Genomic DNA, 18,550 nt, shown 5'->3' on the forward strand with positions numbered 1-18,550 from the left:
CTGGTGCATTTTAGGCTCCAATTGCTACTTACACCACCTGATATTTTGCTTTCTGGGGTATTTTATGCATCACTGTGAGGGGAGTAGGTGTGTGTGTGGGGGGGTGTGTGTGTGTGTGTGTGTGTGTGTATGTGTGTGACTATCATAATAATAACATGAATGAAGCTCAGGCTTTCACAAATTGACTGCAGCATTTTATTTTCTGTGGTTATTTTCTTGAGCAAAACTTAGCTAACTTAGGGACATCATAACTAGCCACCATATTAATTTACGTTCTTAACTAGCCATTACATATAGCCATAATTAACGTGCATTCTTTACTAGCCTTCATCTCATCCCGTTTTAATATTAAGTGCTGACTCCGCCCACCCGGCCAGTTTCGGCGTACGCCGGTAGCAATTACAAGTGGACCCTATCCTACAGTCCCTGCTCTCAGCGGAGGGAAGGAGCTACGCTGTGTGTGGGAAGCGCTGTGACCGTCAGACCTCTCTGGATTAGACAAGCAAGTAGAGAAAACCGGCATCAGCCGTACCAATTTATTGCCAAATGCTTTGGGATTCAACACATTAACATTGCTTCCCATGGTCAGAAAAAGTCGGCAGATTTGTCGCTAGTCGCTTTTGAGAAATAAAGTCGCCAGGGGGGTCTGAAAAGTCGCTAAGTCTAGCGACAAAGTCGCCAAGTTGGCAACACTGGATCCGAAACTTTGGACACTTTCTGTCGTTTTCTCTGGCCTGTCTCTTCTCTTCGCCCCTCGCTATTTTCTCTCTCTTTCTCCAGCGCGTTGTGCAACAGTAATAATCATCCGTGCGAATCACTGAGTGTGTATATAGTTACATGGATTAAACGAAACTTCGATGCAAAGAATTTGCATCGATGATTTTTAGTAATCGAGTTACTCGAGTTTCTCGAGGAATCGTTTCAGCCCTACTGTGTACAATCCCTGTAAGGTCTTAAAAACATCCAAAGGGATCAGGAGATCCACTTCCAGCACAGCCTGTTCATGTGAATCATCTGAATGTTTCTGGGAAAGTTTAGACATCTCTGAATGAGGATAATGTCCATACTTTCAAAACACACTCGCACACACACACACACACACACACACACACACACACACACACACACACAGACCAACTCACTTTAAGTGCAACACAAACACATTGAAGGGAACCTGAAATAAAGATTGATGGTGAGGACTGGCGGTGGTAGAGGTGCCGGGGGGGTATAAAAAAGAGGAAATAAAGCAGAGGCCTTTCTCCATTGGTCTCTAACTAAATCATGCAGTTGAGCTGGTATAAAAACCCTGGCACTGGCTGATCAGTTGAGCATCTAGGGAGTTGAGCAGCCTGTTTCAAGCTCAGCCATGTCAGCCATCACCTAATAGCCAAGGGCTCTTTTTATTGCAACCCGTACCACAGGATTGCACTTTTGAGAAAGAAATTGTGTGCTCATTATGATGTTGATGTATGACGGTATGATTTACAGCTCCTGACTTACCCCACTCTTAGGTTTTGCTCCGAGGGCTGGTGCAGGTCCTGAAGTGGAGGTCATGGTAGCAGGAGCTTGGTGTTGATGTGGAGGGTTTATGCCTTGCAACGCTGCAACCACTGGTACAGAATCAACCTCCTGCACAGATAAGACAAAGAACAACGTAGGTATTATATTGTTGTGTTGAGCAGGAATAGTACTTCTGTGTTTTTTCAGTAATTAAAAAACATGCAAAGCTAGAAGTCTGCAGTTTTATATGACTGGGGTTCATTTCAAACACAGTGGTCTAGCGTTTTGAGGAAGCTTTTGGGAAGCTGCAGCCCAATCCAGTTTCCAAAGTCTCTACCAGGAGTTGTCGTCTGCGGAGGGTGGGGGTGCTGTCCATGGAGGAAGTGGCACTGAGGGCGTTCTCAATCTCCTGGTCCAACTGGTCCAGCTTCATCAGCAGCAGCACCATGGAGTCCAGGCGAGAATGCTCATGCTGAACAGAGAGATAGATCAGTCAATAAAAATGCAATCTATACGTGCATAATATCATAATCATTATAATAATGTTATTCATGTAGGTTATAATATTAATATGAGACCGCTGTAGGGAATTTCTCTTTTCCAGCAAGCAGCAGGAATTCAGTTTCTTGCTTAAAGACACTTCAGCAGGTTAGATGCTTGCCCACACAAGGGCTTGAACCTGGGTCTTCTGGTTGAAGGCCAGGTTCCCTACTCACTATGCCACTCTGCTACCCTTAAGTATGATACCATGATGCATGGTGATATAGGTTGGAAAGAATGGTGTAATGGTAATGACTTGTTTACTGCACGTACAGAATGAGGACAATTGTTATCCTGCTCACTTAACTGCTCCAGCAAGAGGATGGCTTACTCTAAGCAATTAAAACTGAAGTGAATTGAAAACAGTTAAAAGCCTCCAGCTTCCCATTCTGGGCAAATGGCATTCATGTCTCTGTGTTGCCTATTGAACTCTTCAATTATCTAGGAACTACCAGACTGGGTAAATCAATAATCATTATCTAATCTATTTGCAGGGGTCCCAATTTAGTCTACATCCTTTGTTGAGAAACAACTGAGACAGCTGCTTTACCATTTTGATTATTTGTCTCTTATGCATTTTATGAAAGTAGTAAAACTTTCAACATCTCCATAATGTCATCAGTCATGAGGAAGAGAAAGAGAAGTTGGCACTAGTTGGCAGAGTCACACACTGTAGACATTCATCAGCTTGTTGACTGCTTGTGGACCAGCATGACAGGTTAGAGCACTGCCAAGTGGACCAAGTGGGCAATTTGTTTTCTTTCAGAGATGGACCTCTGTCTGGAGGTCGTTCAAATTGGCACTGAAGAACGCTTGGACTTTAAGAAATGGCATTTCAGAAGGCACAGCTTTACTTGAAAGTATACAGCTCATATACAGCTTGGTTCTCTCCTTTAGCACTGTGGCACTTCTACATAAAATCAGCAGTCCAGATGTACAGTATGCACTTTCTCTTGAGCAACTTCAGCAATGGCTGGCTTGTGTGGTCAAAATCAAACCCGTCTTCTCTCAGTTTGTCAAATCTGTCTGGTTTCATCTCCTGACTCGCACTTCAGTGGAAGTAGTGCAAGAACATGACAACAAAGCAAGTGGACGTTCTGCAGGTTTGCAGGGATCTTTATCAAACAAGGTGATTTCCATGATTCAAGTTATTGTGTGAGAAATTGCATGTTATAAGGGATATAAATAAGCATTTTGATTATATCAAACCTAACAAACTATTTTCACTTGTGACATCTCTAAATAATTGGAATTACATCTGTCCCATAGCCCACTGCTCTTGCTAAACTTTGGCCCTTGGTCCTTCATGCCAAAAGGACTGGGCAACTCTGCCACATCCATAAACTATCTCATCCTTCTTTCCCTGCCCCTTCCATCTCTTTCCCCTTCCTCTCCCCTGTTGATAACTCTTATCCTGTCAGTGTCACTAAAGTCTGGCACTTTCACCCTCTGCTATTCTGTATCTCTCTCTCTTCTGCCACATCAGAATTACTCCTCATATAGTCCTGCTTGTTTCCTCTGCAATCTTCAGCTTTTTTCTTTCTTCTATCACACTTCCTATGCATTTAATGTCAATCTCAATGGTGTCATCTCTTGTCCATTTCCTTTTGATCATTTGACCTTTACTTACAGGCTTATTTGCCCCTCATCCCTCCCATCTGCACTGTTCCGTTACCCGTCCCAGCTGTTTGTGGTAACAAGTCTTACACTGACCTCAGGTGGTGTGTCACCAGTAAGACAAGCAGAATTACCATCCAGCCCATCTTCACACCCCTCCTACTGCTCTGTCCTCAATCGCATTTCATTTAAGGGGAAATGAGCATTTGTTTAGAGTCCGTCCCTGCTCTTCTCATACAGTATTTTGCTTTCATCTCTTCCCGCCTGTGTCTTACCCCGGCTCCGGGTGTGGCTCTCTGTCCAGGACTCTCTCCCAACAAGAACCCCAAGAGGTGACATCACGAGGCTGGCTCATTAGTCCCGAACCAACCCTGTTACAATCTGCACTAACAGACCCCGTTAAAACACTTTATGAGGGTGAGCTCATAGGAGACAGAGCCACTGTGGCTGTATGCGTGTACGAAGGTACGGCAGCATGTTCGCAAGTGTAGCTGCATGCGAGCCTGTTTTCCATGTGCTGTGTCTGTACCTGGGTGTTCTTTGAGTTATGAAGGACGAATTAAGTACCTCATACATATATCATGTGCGCAAGTAACTTCTTTAGTCGGAGCTAATGTGCGTTGATCTTGTTTGAGCAAAGTTTACAATGGGTGTGTTGATAAGGCAGGCATTCATACTGTATGTGGCCGAGCTGTGAGTAATGCTAATGTGTCTGGGGTTGACAGGGTTATGGATCTTAGATAGAATCTGCACCGTGATAAACAAGCTAAGGCTCCAGCCGCGTGCCTGGCTCCTGAATCCGTCCCTAATAACATCTTGTGACTCGCGCTTACATTTATTTTCCAGTTAGTGCCTAATTAGCCTGTCAAAAGCTGTTCCTATTGGGTTTGCTGAGAGAGCAAATAGACACACGGAGGCTGTGTGTGTTATGGAAATGTGCCTCACGTTGATGCGTCCGTTGGCATTCCTAGCTAGTGGCAGCACACATCACTACGTTCTGTCTCTTTGGACAAAGTGTCACAATGCAACATTGTATCACGGTAAAACAATGGCATCTTTACGAGGCCCGTCTGAATGAACAAAAGCAGCTGGGCAGAGATGGCAATAACAACCGCAAAAACGGCAGGGTAACAAACAAGTGCGCTGCAGCGTCAGGCGCCTTCGTTTTTAGGGGGCATTCTGGTGGTTTTGGTGCTCTCAGAAGGTTTCTTTTCTCTCTTTCTCATCTTTTGAGGTTTCTGTTGCATTCCTCTCCACTTCCTGTTTTCTGAGATGGGAGACAGTTCCCACACTGCCTGAACTCCCAGACCCCTCCTCCCCTTTTCCTCACTCCCTTTTTCATCCCCTTCTCACACACTGTGGCCTGCATCCCATTTCTCAGACCTGTCCATTGAACTATGGGCCGGTATCTCTGCCGACCTCAACATAACGTGCATAAATCACCCAAAATGATACATCATACTGTTACGCAAACCATTCTGTTTTATACTGGCGTTTTGTTAATAAATGACAGAAAGAGAGAGAGACAGAAAGGCAGAGAGGGAGAGGGAGAGGGAGAGAGCAAGAGAGAGAGAGAGAGAAAGAGAAAGAGAGAGAGAGAGAGAGAGAGAGAGAAGCAGACCAATGTGACAGCGATGTTGCCAAGTTGTCTGGTGGCAGATAAAAGACAGTTGAGCCAATTTGGCCATGAGGTCAAGATAAGGCCTTGTTGCTAAAACAAATAAACAGAGTAACAAAGCCCAGTATCAGGTCAATCTCTGTGCCATTATGCAAGCCAGATGGGTTCATTTTACAGACTGATCCTGCAACAACATGGTCCCATGGGGACATAATAATGAGTTACAATGGATTTACCCTGTGCCTTGTATAATATGTTGTAAGTGGCCAAAAAAATAATTAAAGTTTCTTAATTTACTGAGGGATTCAGGTATCCATCCCAGCCTTTCATTAAACAATAAATACATTTCCTCACTTGGGTATAATAATGTTAATCTTCACCGCCTAATTTCCTTTCTCTCATCATCCCATCATACCCTCATCTGATTTATTCCATTTCATTCTTCTCCCTCTCTCCTCTGGGTAACTGTAGTTGGCTGTATTGAACTGATCCATCAATATCAACACAGATTTCATGCTTCAGCAGCATGGGAGATTATATTAAGTTGGATCCAGGTTGTCACTACGAGAACTTCCCCAAAGCATATTGTCTAAGTAAATTGGCTGCATGCAGCATGAAAATACATGAAACCCTGCGCTGCTGTCGAAGGGGAGTCAAGTCATTACCATATGGTGGATGGATTGCCTCGGCGCCTTCCACTTTTACGGCTGGACTCCTCTTTTCAAGTTGCAGGAGCCAAGTTTTTTGGGGTGTTTAATCCAAGGGTTTTAAGTGGTCCTGAGATTGAAACTGGAGCCGGTGGTAATAAATACGGCATAGGTTTTCCATGTCTCTGCATTGGACTGTGATCTCAGAGGCCCTCTCATCTTTGGCAGCTGATGGACTGACGTCAACATCAGTCACGGGTGGCCGGGAGGGCCTTCGAAAAATTTCTACGCAAACATTCAATTTATGTTGAACAATGCAATGATAATACATGGAATCTCCTGGGATTACACAACTTTACAGGGTTTTGAGAACCACAGATACCAGAGAATGTCAGTGTGTGACGCATCATGCAAACACTGTGACAGAATGGTCAGGTACATTACTCACTCAGCACACTACAGCAACTCATTTTTATGGCTAAGAGTGCACTGCACCTGTCTTTTAGTTACATCTTTGAAATTAATTGGCATTGAATGTTCAGATTAAGCACCGTAAGGGTTGCTATTTACAAGCGGGTGATCATAAACAACTCCAAAGTATCACAGGAATTAAACTTTACTCAATATTTAAGGTGCCATTAGTCCTGGACCAGTCCCTGTCCAAACAACATGCCTGCTTAATGGCCCATGGCTTGTAAATAATGGATCTGTTGTTGTCATTCCTAAAAGGCCGACACCACAACTACTAATAGTGAATAAACATTGTGTCAGTTCTTTGGCCTTTGCTTTGTTCGAAAGAGCCTAACTCCACTACGAACGGCTTATTAATAGTGTCAAGTTTTTGGCACATTACTGTACCTAACAAGTCAGCATGCTGGCTAAAAGCGCGTAAATAGAATTAGATATTTGCCTGAGCTAGCGGTTTACGCTTTTCACCCCAGAGATCCCTTGGCCGTCCAGGACAGTGTCCCCATGTGCTGTGAGCTTTCAAACCCCCTACATACACAGACTCCATGCCCTTATAGGACCTTGTTTTGCAATGAGAGATTGGGAAAGAGTAAAACATTTTACAGATCCCCCCCACTCGCAGATCTGAAAGCATGTGAGAGTGAAGTCATTGTTTTCCAAGAGGCGTGCCAGAGAGTGGGACAAAAATTATTCGTGGGCTGCATCATGCCCAGTAAGTGTCAGTTAGTATAAAAAAGGAACTATGTCTGAGGTGCCGCAGTGCCAGATCTGTGATTACTACACAGATACAAAGACAAACACAAACATACAGTTAATTGATCTCAATTATGGCACAATGTATCCACCTAGATCTACAGTCATTCACATATTTTAGCCTTTACATATTTGGCCTTACCTTTCTCACACGCATTTTCACCATGTTGTCCTCTTTTTGATCCCCAAGCTCACTCGTCCCGTCTAAAAGTGGATTGGCAAGGTGAGTGTCACTGTAAATAACTGTCTGTGCTGCCTCATCCATCTCCTCCATTCCGGAGAGTGTGGCTCCCGGCCTGTGGTGTTCTCTCTGACCATCTGCCACCTCAGAGGCAGGTGACTGACTAAAGTAACAACCAGGGGCTTGGTTGCCATGGAGTCCCTCTGGTGAGAGCTCATCATTGACCTCTGCAGAACCTGATGGCTGCTTTTGGGTGTGTTGTTTAGTAGCTGTATCAGAGAGCTGATCCACTGGATTGTGGGTGAAATTCGAGGCAGTGTCCTTTTGTGTCTGCAGCACAGGACTGTCATCTGCCTCAGCCAGGCTGACCTCGAGGATAGTGTCCAGTTTTGAACAGTCATTTTCTAGCTGTACCTGGCAAGCTGTGGTTTGGACCTCAGAAGCCAAGTCTTTGGACACTGTGCTTCCATTCATGTTTTCCATTGGCTGATTTACGGAGGTCTTCGTGACCAGATATTGGTCTGTGCACTGAGTCGAGTTTGTTAACACCTGTATTTGGTCAACTTTTGAATATCCACTATCCAGTTGTTCAGATGGCACATGACTATTAATTTTCATGGCGCAACACTGACCTTTGACGCACATATCAGACGATGAGCTTTCCCCATAATTGACTTCTGCTGCTTTCTCATTGCCTTCTGTTTGTTCCCTTTCCTCTCCCTGGGCCCGATTCATCGCTGCCATTTCAACATTCTGCTGTTCCAATACTGTCTGGTCGGATATTTCACAGTCATATCCATCAGCCTTATCCGTCAGCTCAGTCCTGTCATGATGATCTTGCTCTACTAGACTACCACGTCCTTGAATGCCTTGTGTGTGAAGGTTTGATCCTTTATTTCCGTTTAGAGTTTTTGGGTCATTTAATCCATCCAGCTTGTCAGCAGCATCTGCGTTCCCGTGTTCAGTTCCTGCTTTGTGCTGTTCTCCCTCCACCACTGAAGTCCCAGTCGGCTCCACAGCCTTGTTTGCATTTGATATTACATCACCATTCTCCATCACGTTCATTGAGTAATCCAGCACACCTGCAGGTACAGTTACACTTGCATCAGCACGGCCAGTGGTGGAGGTCCTGTCTTCCTCAACATCTGGGAGGTCTGCTTGAAGTTCCAGTTCAGCAGAAGAAGACTGGGTTAGTGTGGCCTCGGAGGGTTCAGGAGGTCTGCTGTGACCCTCTGTATGGCTCTCCATTGTTTCCTGTCGATCTGGAAGTTTGCCTGACTGTTCACCAGCCGAATCAGACAGTGGAGGCCCATTGTTTGAACAGATAGAGATGCATTGTTGCTCTTCACCAGAGATATGTGGACTTTTAAAGGCATTATCGTCATCGCAGATGTCGTGACTCTGGCTACTCTCTGTGCCAACCTCACTTTCACCGTTGATAGTTTTCTCATTATGTCCGCTGCTGGCAACTGCACAAGTAATATTTGCACCAGACATCCCGCTATTTGAGTTACACTGAACCTCTCCAGCATCCCCCACGTCTGCGGTTTGGAGATGCCCAGACTCAGATGACCGTTGAGGGATGTCAGCATCCAGCACCTCATGAGAACCATCCACTAACTCCTCCTGAAAATCCAGTGGCACTCCTCCATTGCCTTCCACTATCTCCAAATGTTCTGATTCAATATCATTATCCACAACAGACGTTGTCACCTTAAATGCCTGTGCCAAGTCATCTGTGGGCGGTTGGTGGCAGCACTCGGGCATGGAGGCACACCTGGCCCGTCGTCCTTGCTTGGAGCCCCCTGACCCCATCCAGAGCCCCTCGCTGTCCACCCCATGGCAACAGACCAGATCCAGATCATCGTAGCTGTACTGTAATCCTGACCGGTGAGTCACATGCTCTTCCCAACTTCTTTTCCGTATGGCTACTGGCATGGTGGACAGCCAATGCTATCCCATAGAGCTGCGTTAAAGACCAGCCAACAATGGAGAACCAGGTCTGCTGCGCTTCCTGTAAGAGAAGAGAAGAGAAGAGAAGAGAAGAGAAGAGAAGAGAAGAGCAGAGAAGAGAAGAGAGGAATGGGGATGGGAAACAGTCACTAATGTTCTCAAGGATCCCAGGTTATGGGTTTAACTGAATTTGCAGATGATAATACAGCGAGTAATGTTTCAGTTTGAAAATAAACAGCTGGGGAATAGTGAGTGGAAGTTTAAGAGGGGCGTAATCATATTCCATTAGTGTTCCCCTGGAAAGTGTAAACTCAGCTGGGTCTGTATAAGCTGACAAGATCCACAGTTGTGCTAACCTGACATGGAAAACTGATGACTTTTCAAGCAGAGCTTTTCGGGATTTCACATCACAAAGTAATTAGTTACATTCAATGACCTTAGTCTGGAACAGCTGATTTTTGTTTTGCTTTGTTTTGTTTTATTTTGGCTTAAAGTCTTAGGGAAACTCAAGAAAAAGCCAACAAATTGACTTGTATTCTAAAACATTAAGATGATCAACAAAATAAAGATATATATCCCTTGTTTACTTCTTAGCAACATCCTCAGACAGTGAATCAGTTTGTCAAGTTCCCACCACAAACTTTCAACACAAATTAGACAGTAACTGTTCAAAAACAAGTCTGAAAAATTCAGTGAGTTGGTAAACTGTCATACTGTGCATACCCACACACCCACAACAACTCTTACAGCCAAGAAGTCTAATGATGCAAATAGGAGCGTGACTGACTGTCAAAAAAAATCAATGCCTCTGGAGAGTTGGTTCTCACAAGCACAAGATTATCAAAATACATAGCACCCATCATATGAACCAAACCAAGTGATAATGCAACCATTAGATTCTCTGCCCAGCTGTACACCAGCTGTGCTCATTGGTTGGGAATGTACAGGAGTACAGAAGTAAGCAAGCAGCCATTCATTCCATTCTAGCTGGGCATCTGCTATATTTGAAAAGATCAGGATATAAAAACAAGAAATGTTTGCCTGATTCAAATATAAAAAAAAAAACATGGATAAAGTTAGTAAGAGCATGTAATAATAAAGGGATACAGTGGAGAGGAAATTCAATGGATATGCGTAAGTGAAGTAAAACTGCAGTCTTGATTCCTCATGCATTTTTTTTGTAGCTAAAACCATATCAATCAGAGGCATAAGCATATTAATTATAGACTGTCTTTGCAACCATTTTACATATGGCTGCTGAAAGATTTTGTGACAAGCCTGTACTGACAGAACTAATGAATGACGTTAGTGCCGGGAGATTAGTTGCACTGAACATCTGCACTGCAGGGGGACAGCTCCCCTACCTCTTCATCTGTTCCCTCTCCTTATAAACAACCGGGGTATCAGATTAAGAGTCATATTCCATTAACTGTTAACACTACATTAAAAAGCTACAGTATCCCTCCTATCTCAAAAGACCTACTTGTGTGTATCAAGAGTTAAAGGCAAAGAAACTCATAAAAGGTGTCATAGTTATGAAACAAAAGTATTTTGTTCATGTGTGGCTTTCGTTATGCCATATGACATTCAATCTCTTAAATAACAGTTTAATTAACAGCAAGTAAAGTTAAAATTCAGAACAGGTGTCTTTTTTTTTACACTTTTGCACCTTTTGTTTCCTCAGGAGTAGAGCTGGATGGTACCGACTGCCATCGGCACCCTCTGGCATGAACTTGCTCCTGGTTATTTGGCAAGTAAGGAACGGTGCTGCAGACGTCCCGAAGCAAATGTTCCTTCAACTTCCCCTTGAACCAACAGCAAAAATATCACCTCAATATATTTGCGATATTTCATGCTGCAGTAACACTATTCTTGTAAATATCCCAACAGAGTGATCAGACAATGTTTTACAGTATAATCCAGTAATTAGTTAAAATCCAGGAGATCAACAATCCAGAAGCACGTTGCAGTTCCAGTCAGCCAGAGCTTTGTAACTGAGACGTTTAGCAAGTTGCCTTTTCATTCATCCTAAAGCAATCCATCCGCTTTTGGGATATATGAATCCACTTCCACCCGAGCGACTTGACACTCTCCTTACTCGAATACCAATCCTTATTCTAGGTCACTGTGAGACATATTTCTGGATCCTAGTCAGTATCTCTGCTGGAAAGCAGTCGGAAAGACGCAGAAGCCCCCAAAGGCAGGCAGAAAGCCGGGAAACAGTGAAAAGTCCATAGACAACTTCCATCTTGATCACATTAGGGTTTTTGCTGACGCTGAATGCCGAGAGTCGGGGTGGTGTAAGAGGGGCAGGGTTTTCTTTCCCCCACTCCACCCCTGCTCTCCTCCGTTCTATCCCCTTCTCATCACGTCCCTCCCTGCTGGTTTTGACAGGGAGTCTGAGTCACATCCTAGGAGTCCCATCCCCCGTCTCACAACTCTCAGGCTCACCAAGCACACCATACTCATCTGTTCACTCCACCCTCCTCTACTTTGCTCTTTCTTTCTCCACCACTTTAGATACTCCCTCTCAACTGCTTATTTTTTCGAAATCGTTCTCTCTCTTTCCTCTTCCAATCGCGCTCTTTCTTTTTATTTCTTCCTCAGCTCACTATCTCACTAAGCTGGAAAAGACTCCCACCAGTTGGTCTTGATTAGTAACAGACAGGCTGCTTTGTAAGACCCCTGGCAGTGGGCCAAGTGAGATTGCTCTAATGTTTTGGCAGTTATATCTGAGGCATGCTTTTTTTTTTGATATGTCGTCTTGTAACTCTACAAGCATTCTTAAGCAAACACATGGCACTGAAGAAAAAGCATGCAAAGCAAGATATATTTACAGGCATTCTTGAAGAATATCTGTAAAAAAAAAAAAAATATATATATATATATATATAAACCTAAGCACTTATAAATCAGTTATATGAAGAGGGAGACATCTTTACAAAGTAGGCTACTGTCAACCTGATATCTTTGTTTTAAAGGAGACTTCGAAGGAGAAAAACATTTTAGGGCCCAAATGCCAGCCATTCATTTCCTAATATAGTCATTTGTCAGGAGCACTTACCAGACAGAAAAAGGAAAGCCAGGGGTATTTACACTTGATGTCACCGAGAACATTCAAGACAAATGTTAATTAGCAAATTTTCACTTTAAGCTCCTGATAAGATTGGGCGTAAAGGGTTGTAAAACAAAGTGAATAATTCCACAGTCAAACTTCCATTTGCAGAGCCTGCAAATCAACATCTCTCCACATCTCCAGGGCCCCATAAACCCCTGATTTACATCGGCAGGAAATATGTACTGTATGAATTTAGAACTTCTTGACGATAACACCGCCTTCTATTCTCTCTTCATGTTACCCAAGTCTATCAGGTTATGCTGCCGAATTTCACACTAAATCAGGCCGTGTCCAAATTTATTGACATTCTCACCGTTCAAGACTATTGTTTTCAGTGGGGACTCGGATGCACAGAAAGGGCAGCGGGTCAAAGCAACAGGGAGAAGACGAGGACAAGAACGAGACTTTGGAATGAAGCCCCCTCCAACTATTCTGGCCTTTACCCTCTGGGTCATCCAGATGTGAGGTGAGGCTCTGGACTTGTCTTTTCTTAGGGGCCTCGATGGGAAACTGTGCTCCGCTGTCCGTACTGGCTCTCCAGGGACACAGATGGTCATACAAGGGGAGGGGGAGGAGGGGGATCCAAGCTAGACAAGATTCCTCTGTAGCATGTCACATGTGCTCTGCGGTTACGCCCGAGTGTAGTGTAACGAAACGCAGATCTCGTCGGTCACGGTAGCTGCCATGTGGATACGGCTGGTGATTGAAGTGCAGGGGAGCGACACAGCGCATGACTCAGGCTATCCACTCATTACCTCCTTTGGACGTCCAACGTGGGCCTATAATTTACGAGAGGCTACGGCGAAGCCCCTGCCAATCGGAACATCTTGCGCGGCCACAGGGCAACCAGTCTACGTCATGGTCGGATCCATCAGTTGGGAGATGATGACGTTGTGCGAACACATGTTCAATTGACAACATGTGTGAGACTAGCATGTCCATCAGCAATGCGTGTGTGTGTGAGGGGGAGAGCGGGATTTTCAAGGAGCTGCAACAGTAGTGAAGCATTAAAATCAGTTGCTGTGATGTTGTTGTGGATGTGTGTGCAGTCTATTTGGGAATTTGTGGGAATGAGTAAGGACTTACTTCAGAGTATGTGAGCGTTTATTTGCCCTTTAAGAGTCACCATTACAAGCCAGACTTGAATTAAGCAAGTCCCCCATCATGGAGGATGAGGATGAACATTCTGATGTGCAGCATCACTGGTCACATGTCCAGAGAGGTCACATAGGTGGGCAAGCAGTTAAGAAAGGCCTATTCATGATGCACCCATAATCCCCCACTGTTCAACCCCTCAGCTTCTTAAGTGGAGCAGCGAGGGCCCAAAGGAAACAGTCCCGCATTCCTCACTGATATAGTTTATTATTGGAAAAAATCCAGTCTAAATCATGGGCATTGAAGGACACAGCGTGTTTGCCCATGTAGGAAAATGTAGGTGATGCTTATAGAAAAAAAAAAATCCTGTCCCTCCCATAACTGAGCCATTTTGAGTTCTTGCTCATACAAAGAATGCTTTGAGAACATTTTGTTGCACCATTTTTAAGGCTTCTTCAAATAGCCGTCTTCTACTGTACTTGCCCGGTAGTTAGTTGAAGTTCAAAAAACACACCTCGGATTGATTTACACTTAAAGAAAATAAACAGAATCTCAGAATCTCATTTGGAGATCTAAAAATAACATCAACAAACCACACCAAGATCCCTTCAGTCCCTTCCTGTCACTTGCAATGCCCTGTGGTTAACGACTCCTTTTCAAAAACCTGCAGTCATGGAGGTTTATTTTCATCCAGAAAAATCACTATGCTTGAAGTCCTGGGTGGGAACTTCAGCGCTCACAAGATACTTGAATGAAACCTTCCTGTGTAGACAAAGCGATGATGCAGTTCAAGAGCATATAAAAGCCAATCAATTGCCTCCTATACTGTAACTATCTGTGGACTTTGACTCTCTTTGCTTGTGGCGGTGGTGGGTGTGGAGTCGGGGGAAGGATCGAGGGGGGCTTGGCTGTTGATCATGAGTTATAATGTGACTGTTATACCGTGGGAACAGGAAGTCTCAGTTATTGAGGATACAGACCATAACAATCTCCAGGCTAAAATAATCTATCTAATCTTCTTGTGAGGGGGTCTGTGCATGAGACAAGGGAAGACATTATGAGTGTGTGTGTGTGTGTGTGTGTGTGTGTGTGTTTGTTTGTCTGTGTGTGTGAGTGTGTACTTGTGTGAGGTTGTTATAGAATACAATGTTTGCATTCTGTGACAGATTTGTGTCATCTGGGCCTTATATTTTTATGATGACAGTGGAAAATACGGCCTCAGACACTGAGAAATTCCCACAAGTGTTCGATGTGTACCATCTGGTTTTTGAGGGGGGGGTTTGAGAATGTTTAGCAATGGCACCCTTACACTGTTAAAACCATTGGGCGACCGGAGGTGCCTCTATGAATGGGGCATTGCCATTTTGCTCCTATCAGGAAAAAAATGTCAAGAGCTAAAGGTGGTCATTATATTTGTGATGATTAGAATTTGGCTATTCCTGTTAGGTACGACTGGATTGATTCCACACCAGGACATGTACTAAATACAGAACCACCAGAACCTCTCACTGTGGAAGGACTCCATTATTTATTAGGGGTCCAATTACTTTTCCCTGTATATTCACACAATATGCTGCCACCTAGAGGCCTTTCTGACTCTATGCCCTGCTTGGAAACCCCTACTTGCATCCCAGACACTTCCATATGGGCCAGGGAACGGCTAGATGGCAACAGCCGGACTCCATTTGTGTTCCCTGGCTCAAACACATGCCCATAACCATAACCACCCGTATCGAAGCGCATTCTCACACTTATGGGGCCTTAAAATGTGTGCAGGCATGCACACAGGCATACCTACAGATACTGTACACATATCCCTCACTTGCACATCGGCGTTTAATGTGGTAAATGCTGCATCGCAGATCGGCACCGCCACTCTAAAAGGACTAAACATATGGTTATCTACGCTTAGGTAGCTTAAACAGGCAGATGTTTCACCAGTGCTCTAGTTTTGGACCTTTTGAATGTGGAAACGCAGCAGTCTTTTGAAACTCAAATTCAGATTTATGGTTTTCTCGCCAATGCAAAACAACTTGTCTTGAGCAGAGCCACATGAATCAGAAAGCAATTGCCAATATTTGACTTCACTGGCTTCTGCTCCTCTACCTCATCTTCGGAGACACAGTGTTTGTTTTAACAAAGGTCAACTGATTCACAAAGAACCTACTGTGTGTACCTTCAGACTGTAAATAGAGCAATGTAACAGGCGGAAAAAAAACATATTTCATACACCCACACCCACCCCCCTCGCAAAAAAAGGTACAGTAGAAGCTCCTACAATATGGCCTTTTGGAATTCAGGATAGCATTCTGCTTGACATTTTGTAACAATTTGAATTTTGAAAGTATCTGCGGACTGAGACAAAAACAATATTTATCCTCTTGACAGCTGAATCTTGGGCTTGGACCAGACCTTGCGAGGACTGGGCCAGTTGACGCGCATCTCCTCAGCCTGGACTCTGCTGGACATATGCTGTGCTGGCATGGCCACTTGCAGCGGAGATCCAGGAAAGCTGTGTTGTCCTTGGACACAGTTGCCACAGCAGCATCAGCAGGAAATACTTGAGACCAGGAGTCAGGAGGCGAGGGGCCACGGACTGTTTCATCATGAGATGAGACAGCGCTGGACAATTATGTTTCTGCTATTCCCTGACGGTTTGCGTTTCAGTTCCAAATGTAACCTCCCAACATCTGCCCTTGTTCTCTCACACGCATTCTCACTGGATTCCAAAGTGTAACTGTTCACTGACTGTTCTGCTTCTGTCTCTATTTCCTTGCTCTTATTTTTGCTTTCATTCCACATTCACACTATAAGGGTATCAGGTACTGTATAAGGAAAAGTGCCTCGGTGTGAAAAGGTGTGTGTGTGTGTGTGTGTGTGTGTGTGTGTGCATCTATCTCCAGGTATACAGTGTTATTAAAAAGGTTTGGGTATAAGGTCTGACAGACCGCAGGAATCTTTACCTAAGCATGTTCAAAAGTATGACTGCTCAATTGTGCCTTCACAGGGTGAAAAGTGGATAAGATCGCCATAGTTAAATATTTACCTTCCCTTCAGGTCTCCTACGCAATGCAGTAGGAACGTTTATAGTGCAATAAGAGGAGGAGGAAAAGAGAGGCAAAACACCTCTTCTTCAGGAAACTGTTTGACATTCCAGCCCACTCAGGAAGCGTGCAGGTCAGGAAACCTTCACCATGAGAAGAAGAAACCCCTTGAGAAACAGCAGGCAGGGGACGATGCCTCCACGAAAAAGACATCTGAATCTGGTTAGGAGCCACCAAGGGCAACATTTTTGGAACTGATATGCCCACAGTAGGTTGTTTTAAACAACTGCAAGCATGGTACAAAGTGCACAAATACCAGAACAAAAGCTGCTGTTCCTAGTGAAGAAGACAGAGGTGAAGATGGGCAGGGAGGGACGGCACTGGACTAGATATTTTCAGAAATTTAGAGATATAATACAGAGATGGACTCCCCTGGGAACCCAGATAGTAAGACCTACCCTTTGTCTTTGCTTGGACTTGTAAATCTGTATTCCTCTGAGAAGTCGTGAGTAAGCAGGCCGCCCTTCAACTGGAGCACCGGGGTTCCAGCCCCGATATCAGCCAGCATCTCTACTCCACTGTCTTTCAGCAAGACACTTAATTCGTACCAGCTCCAGAGCCGCTGATCTGTAATCAACTCCACGCTCTGTTCTCCCTGTGGAGGGGGACAAGCAAAATTTCCCTGCAGGGATCAATAAATTATCATTTTATTGTGGAAACTGGTTGCAATACCAAGACACAGACTGTGAAAAAATTCAATATCTGTGTCTGATGTTTCCGGTAGAGGAGATGAGATACCCTACATAGTCTACATTACCAACCAAATATGGGTTTTATGTCAAATGTTTAGACTACTAACATATTTTTTTTCTGACTACAGTTATTCTGCACTCTGATCTGCTTGTTTAAGAAGTTAAAAGAGGAGATTTGCAGAAATGGAAAGTAAAAATGTCCTAAATCGTATGGTCCACTCCTGTGTCATTCAAGCTGATAGTAAGCCTCTCCCCTGACCCTTTCAACAGGATATGGATTTTGGCTCATGTAAGCACAGTGTAAAGCAGTAGTGTAGGTCTATAGCCTACACCCTAAAACTTTGCAAAGTGTAGACTTTATAAGGTATCCAAGCAGAAATATTGAAACTCATCAACCTGAAGCTCGTCCTACTCACCTAAGTAGGTTCAACATCATGGCAGCCGCAGAGTGGCTGCAGTAGTAGGCTAACTGACAATTGCATACAGGCTGAGCAGTTGTTGTGTTAGTTTGAGCTTTGACCTTCAAATTATTATATTTTTATTGAGAGGCCAGTACGAGGCAGACCTCACTGTGTACTGTCTTCTCCCACAATCCGTGTCAGTACTTGATTTCTCCACTGAACGGCGCCTAAATTCTACACATGGAGGCCAATGGCGAGGGGCGAAACCAGGACGAGACTCACTAATGGTGCATTCAGGGCTCCTCGTAATCTCCTATTTATTCTTCCAAAATTGTAAATACTTGATTTAACGCCGGATTATTACACAATCAAGTGCTTTTGATCAGGAATAATAACAAAATTGACATTGGAACAAGAGTAGATGTTTGGTGGCCGTTGTTTTATTTTAGGAATCAAGTGGCACAGAGCTGCTCTGTGCAGAATCAAGAAAAGAAAATGCGCTCCAGGCATTCAATCAATGTTTTAATTAATTTAGGCCTATTAGCCCAAAGTTGCTGCATGCACGTGGCAACTTAAACTAAACTAAAACTAAAACTTGAAAAAGAGTGGAAACAGAAACACTACAGCAGGACGAATTATTTGTATACAGTGAGAAACAACAACACGTAGTCTACTAACAGATGATTACTTTTTTCATTAGTTCTTCCAAGCTCTCCGCCCACTAAACGTCACATCTCGGTAAGTCAGGTATCGCAGAACATTTTTTCTTAATTTTTTTGGGTCGTTCCTCCTTGCGTCGTCCATTTGCGTACATATCGTAATTGTGATATTTCAGACAGTTCCTGAAGGCAGCATATGAAATT

General features: G+C 44.0%; 1 protein-coding gene across 1 annotated transcript; it reads right to left on the reverse strand.

Moving 5' to 3' along the window:
* Window positions 1-1,777: 1,777 nt before the first annotated feature.
* On the reverse strand, window positions 1,778-7,798 carry LOC144538504 (uncharacterized). The gene is made up of 2 exons (XM_078282723.1): window positions 7,286-7,798; window positions 1,778-1,972 (listed from the first exon to the last, which is right to left on the reverse strand). Exons 1-2 carry the CDS (start codon window positions 7,796-7,798, stop codon window positions 1,778-1,780), a joined length of 708 nt encoding a protein of 235 aa, XP_078138849.1.
* Window positions 7,799-18,550: the final 10,752 nt, after the last annotated feature.

This window comes from Centroberyx gerrardi, chromosome 3 (genome assembly GCF_048128805.1).
Source record: "Centroberyx gerrardi isolate f3 chromosome 3, fCenGer3.hap1.cur.20231027, whole genome shotgun sequence".
NCBI classification, from domain to species: Eukaryota; Metazoa; Chordata; class Actinopteri; order Beryciformes; family Berycidae; genus Centroberyx; species Centroberyx gerrardi.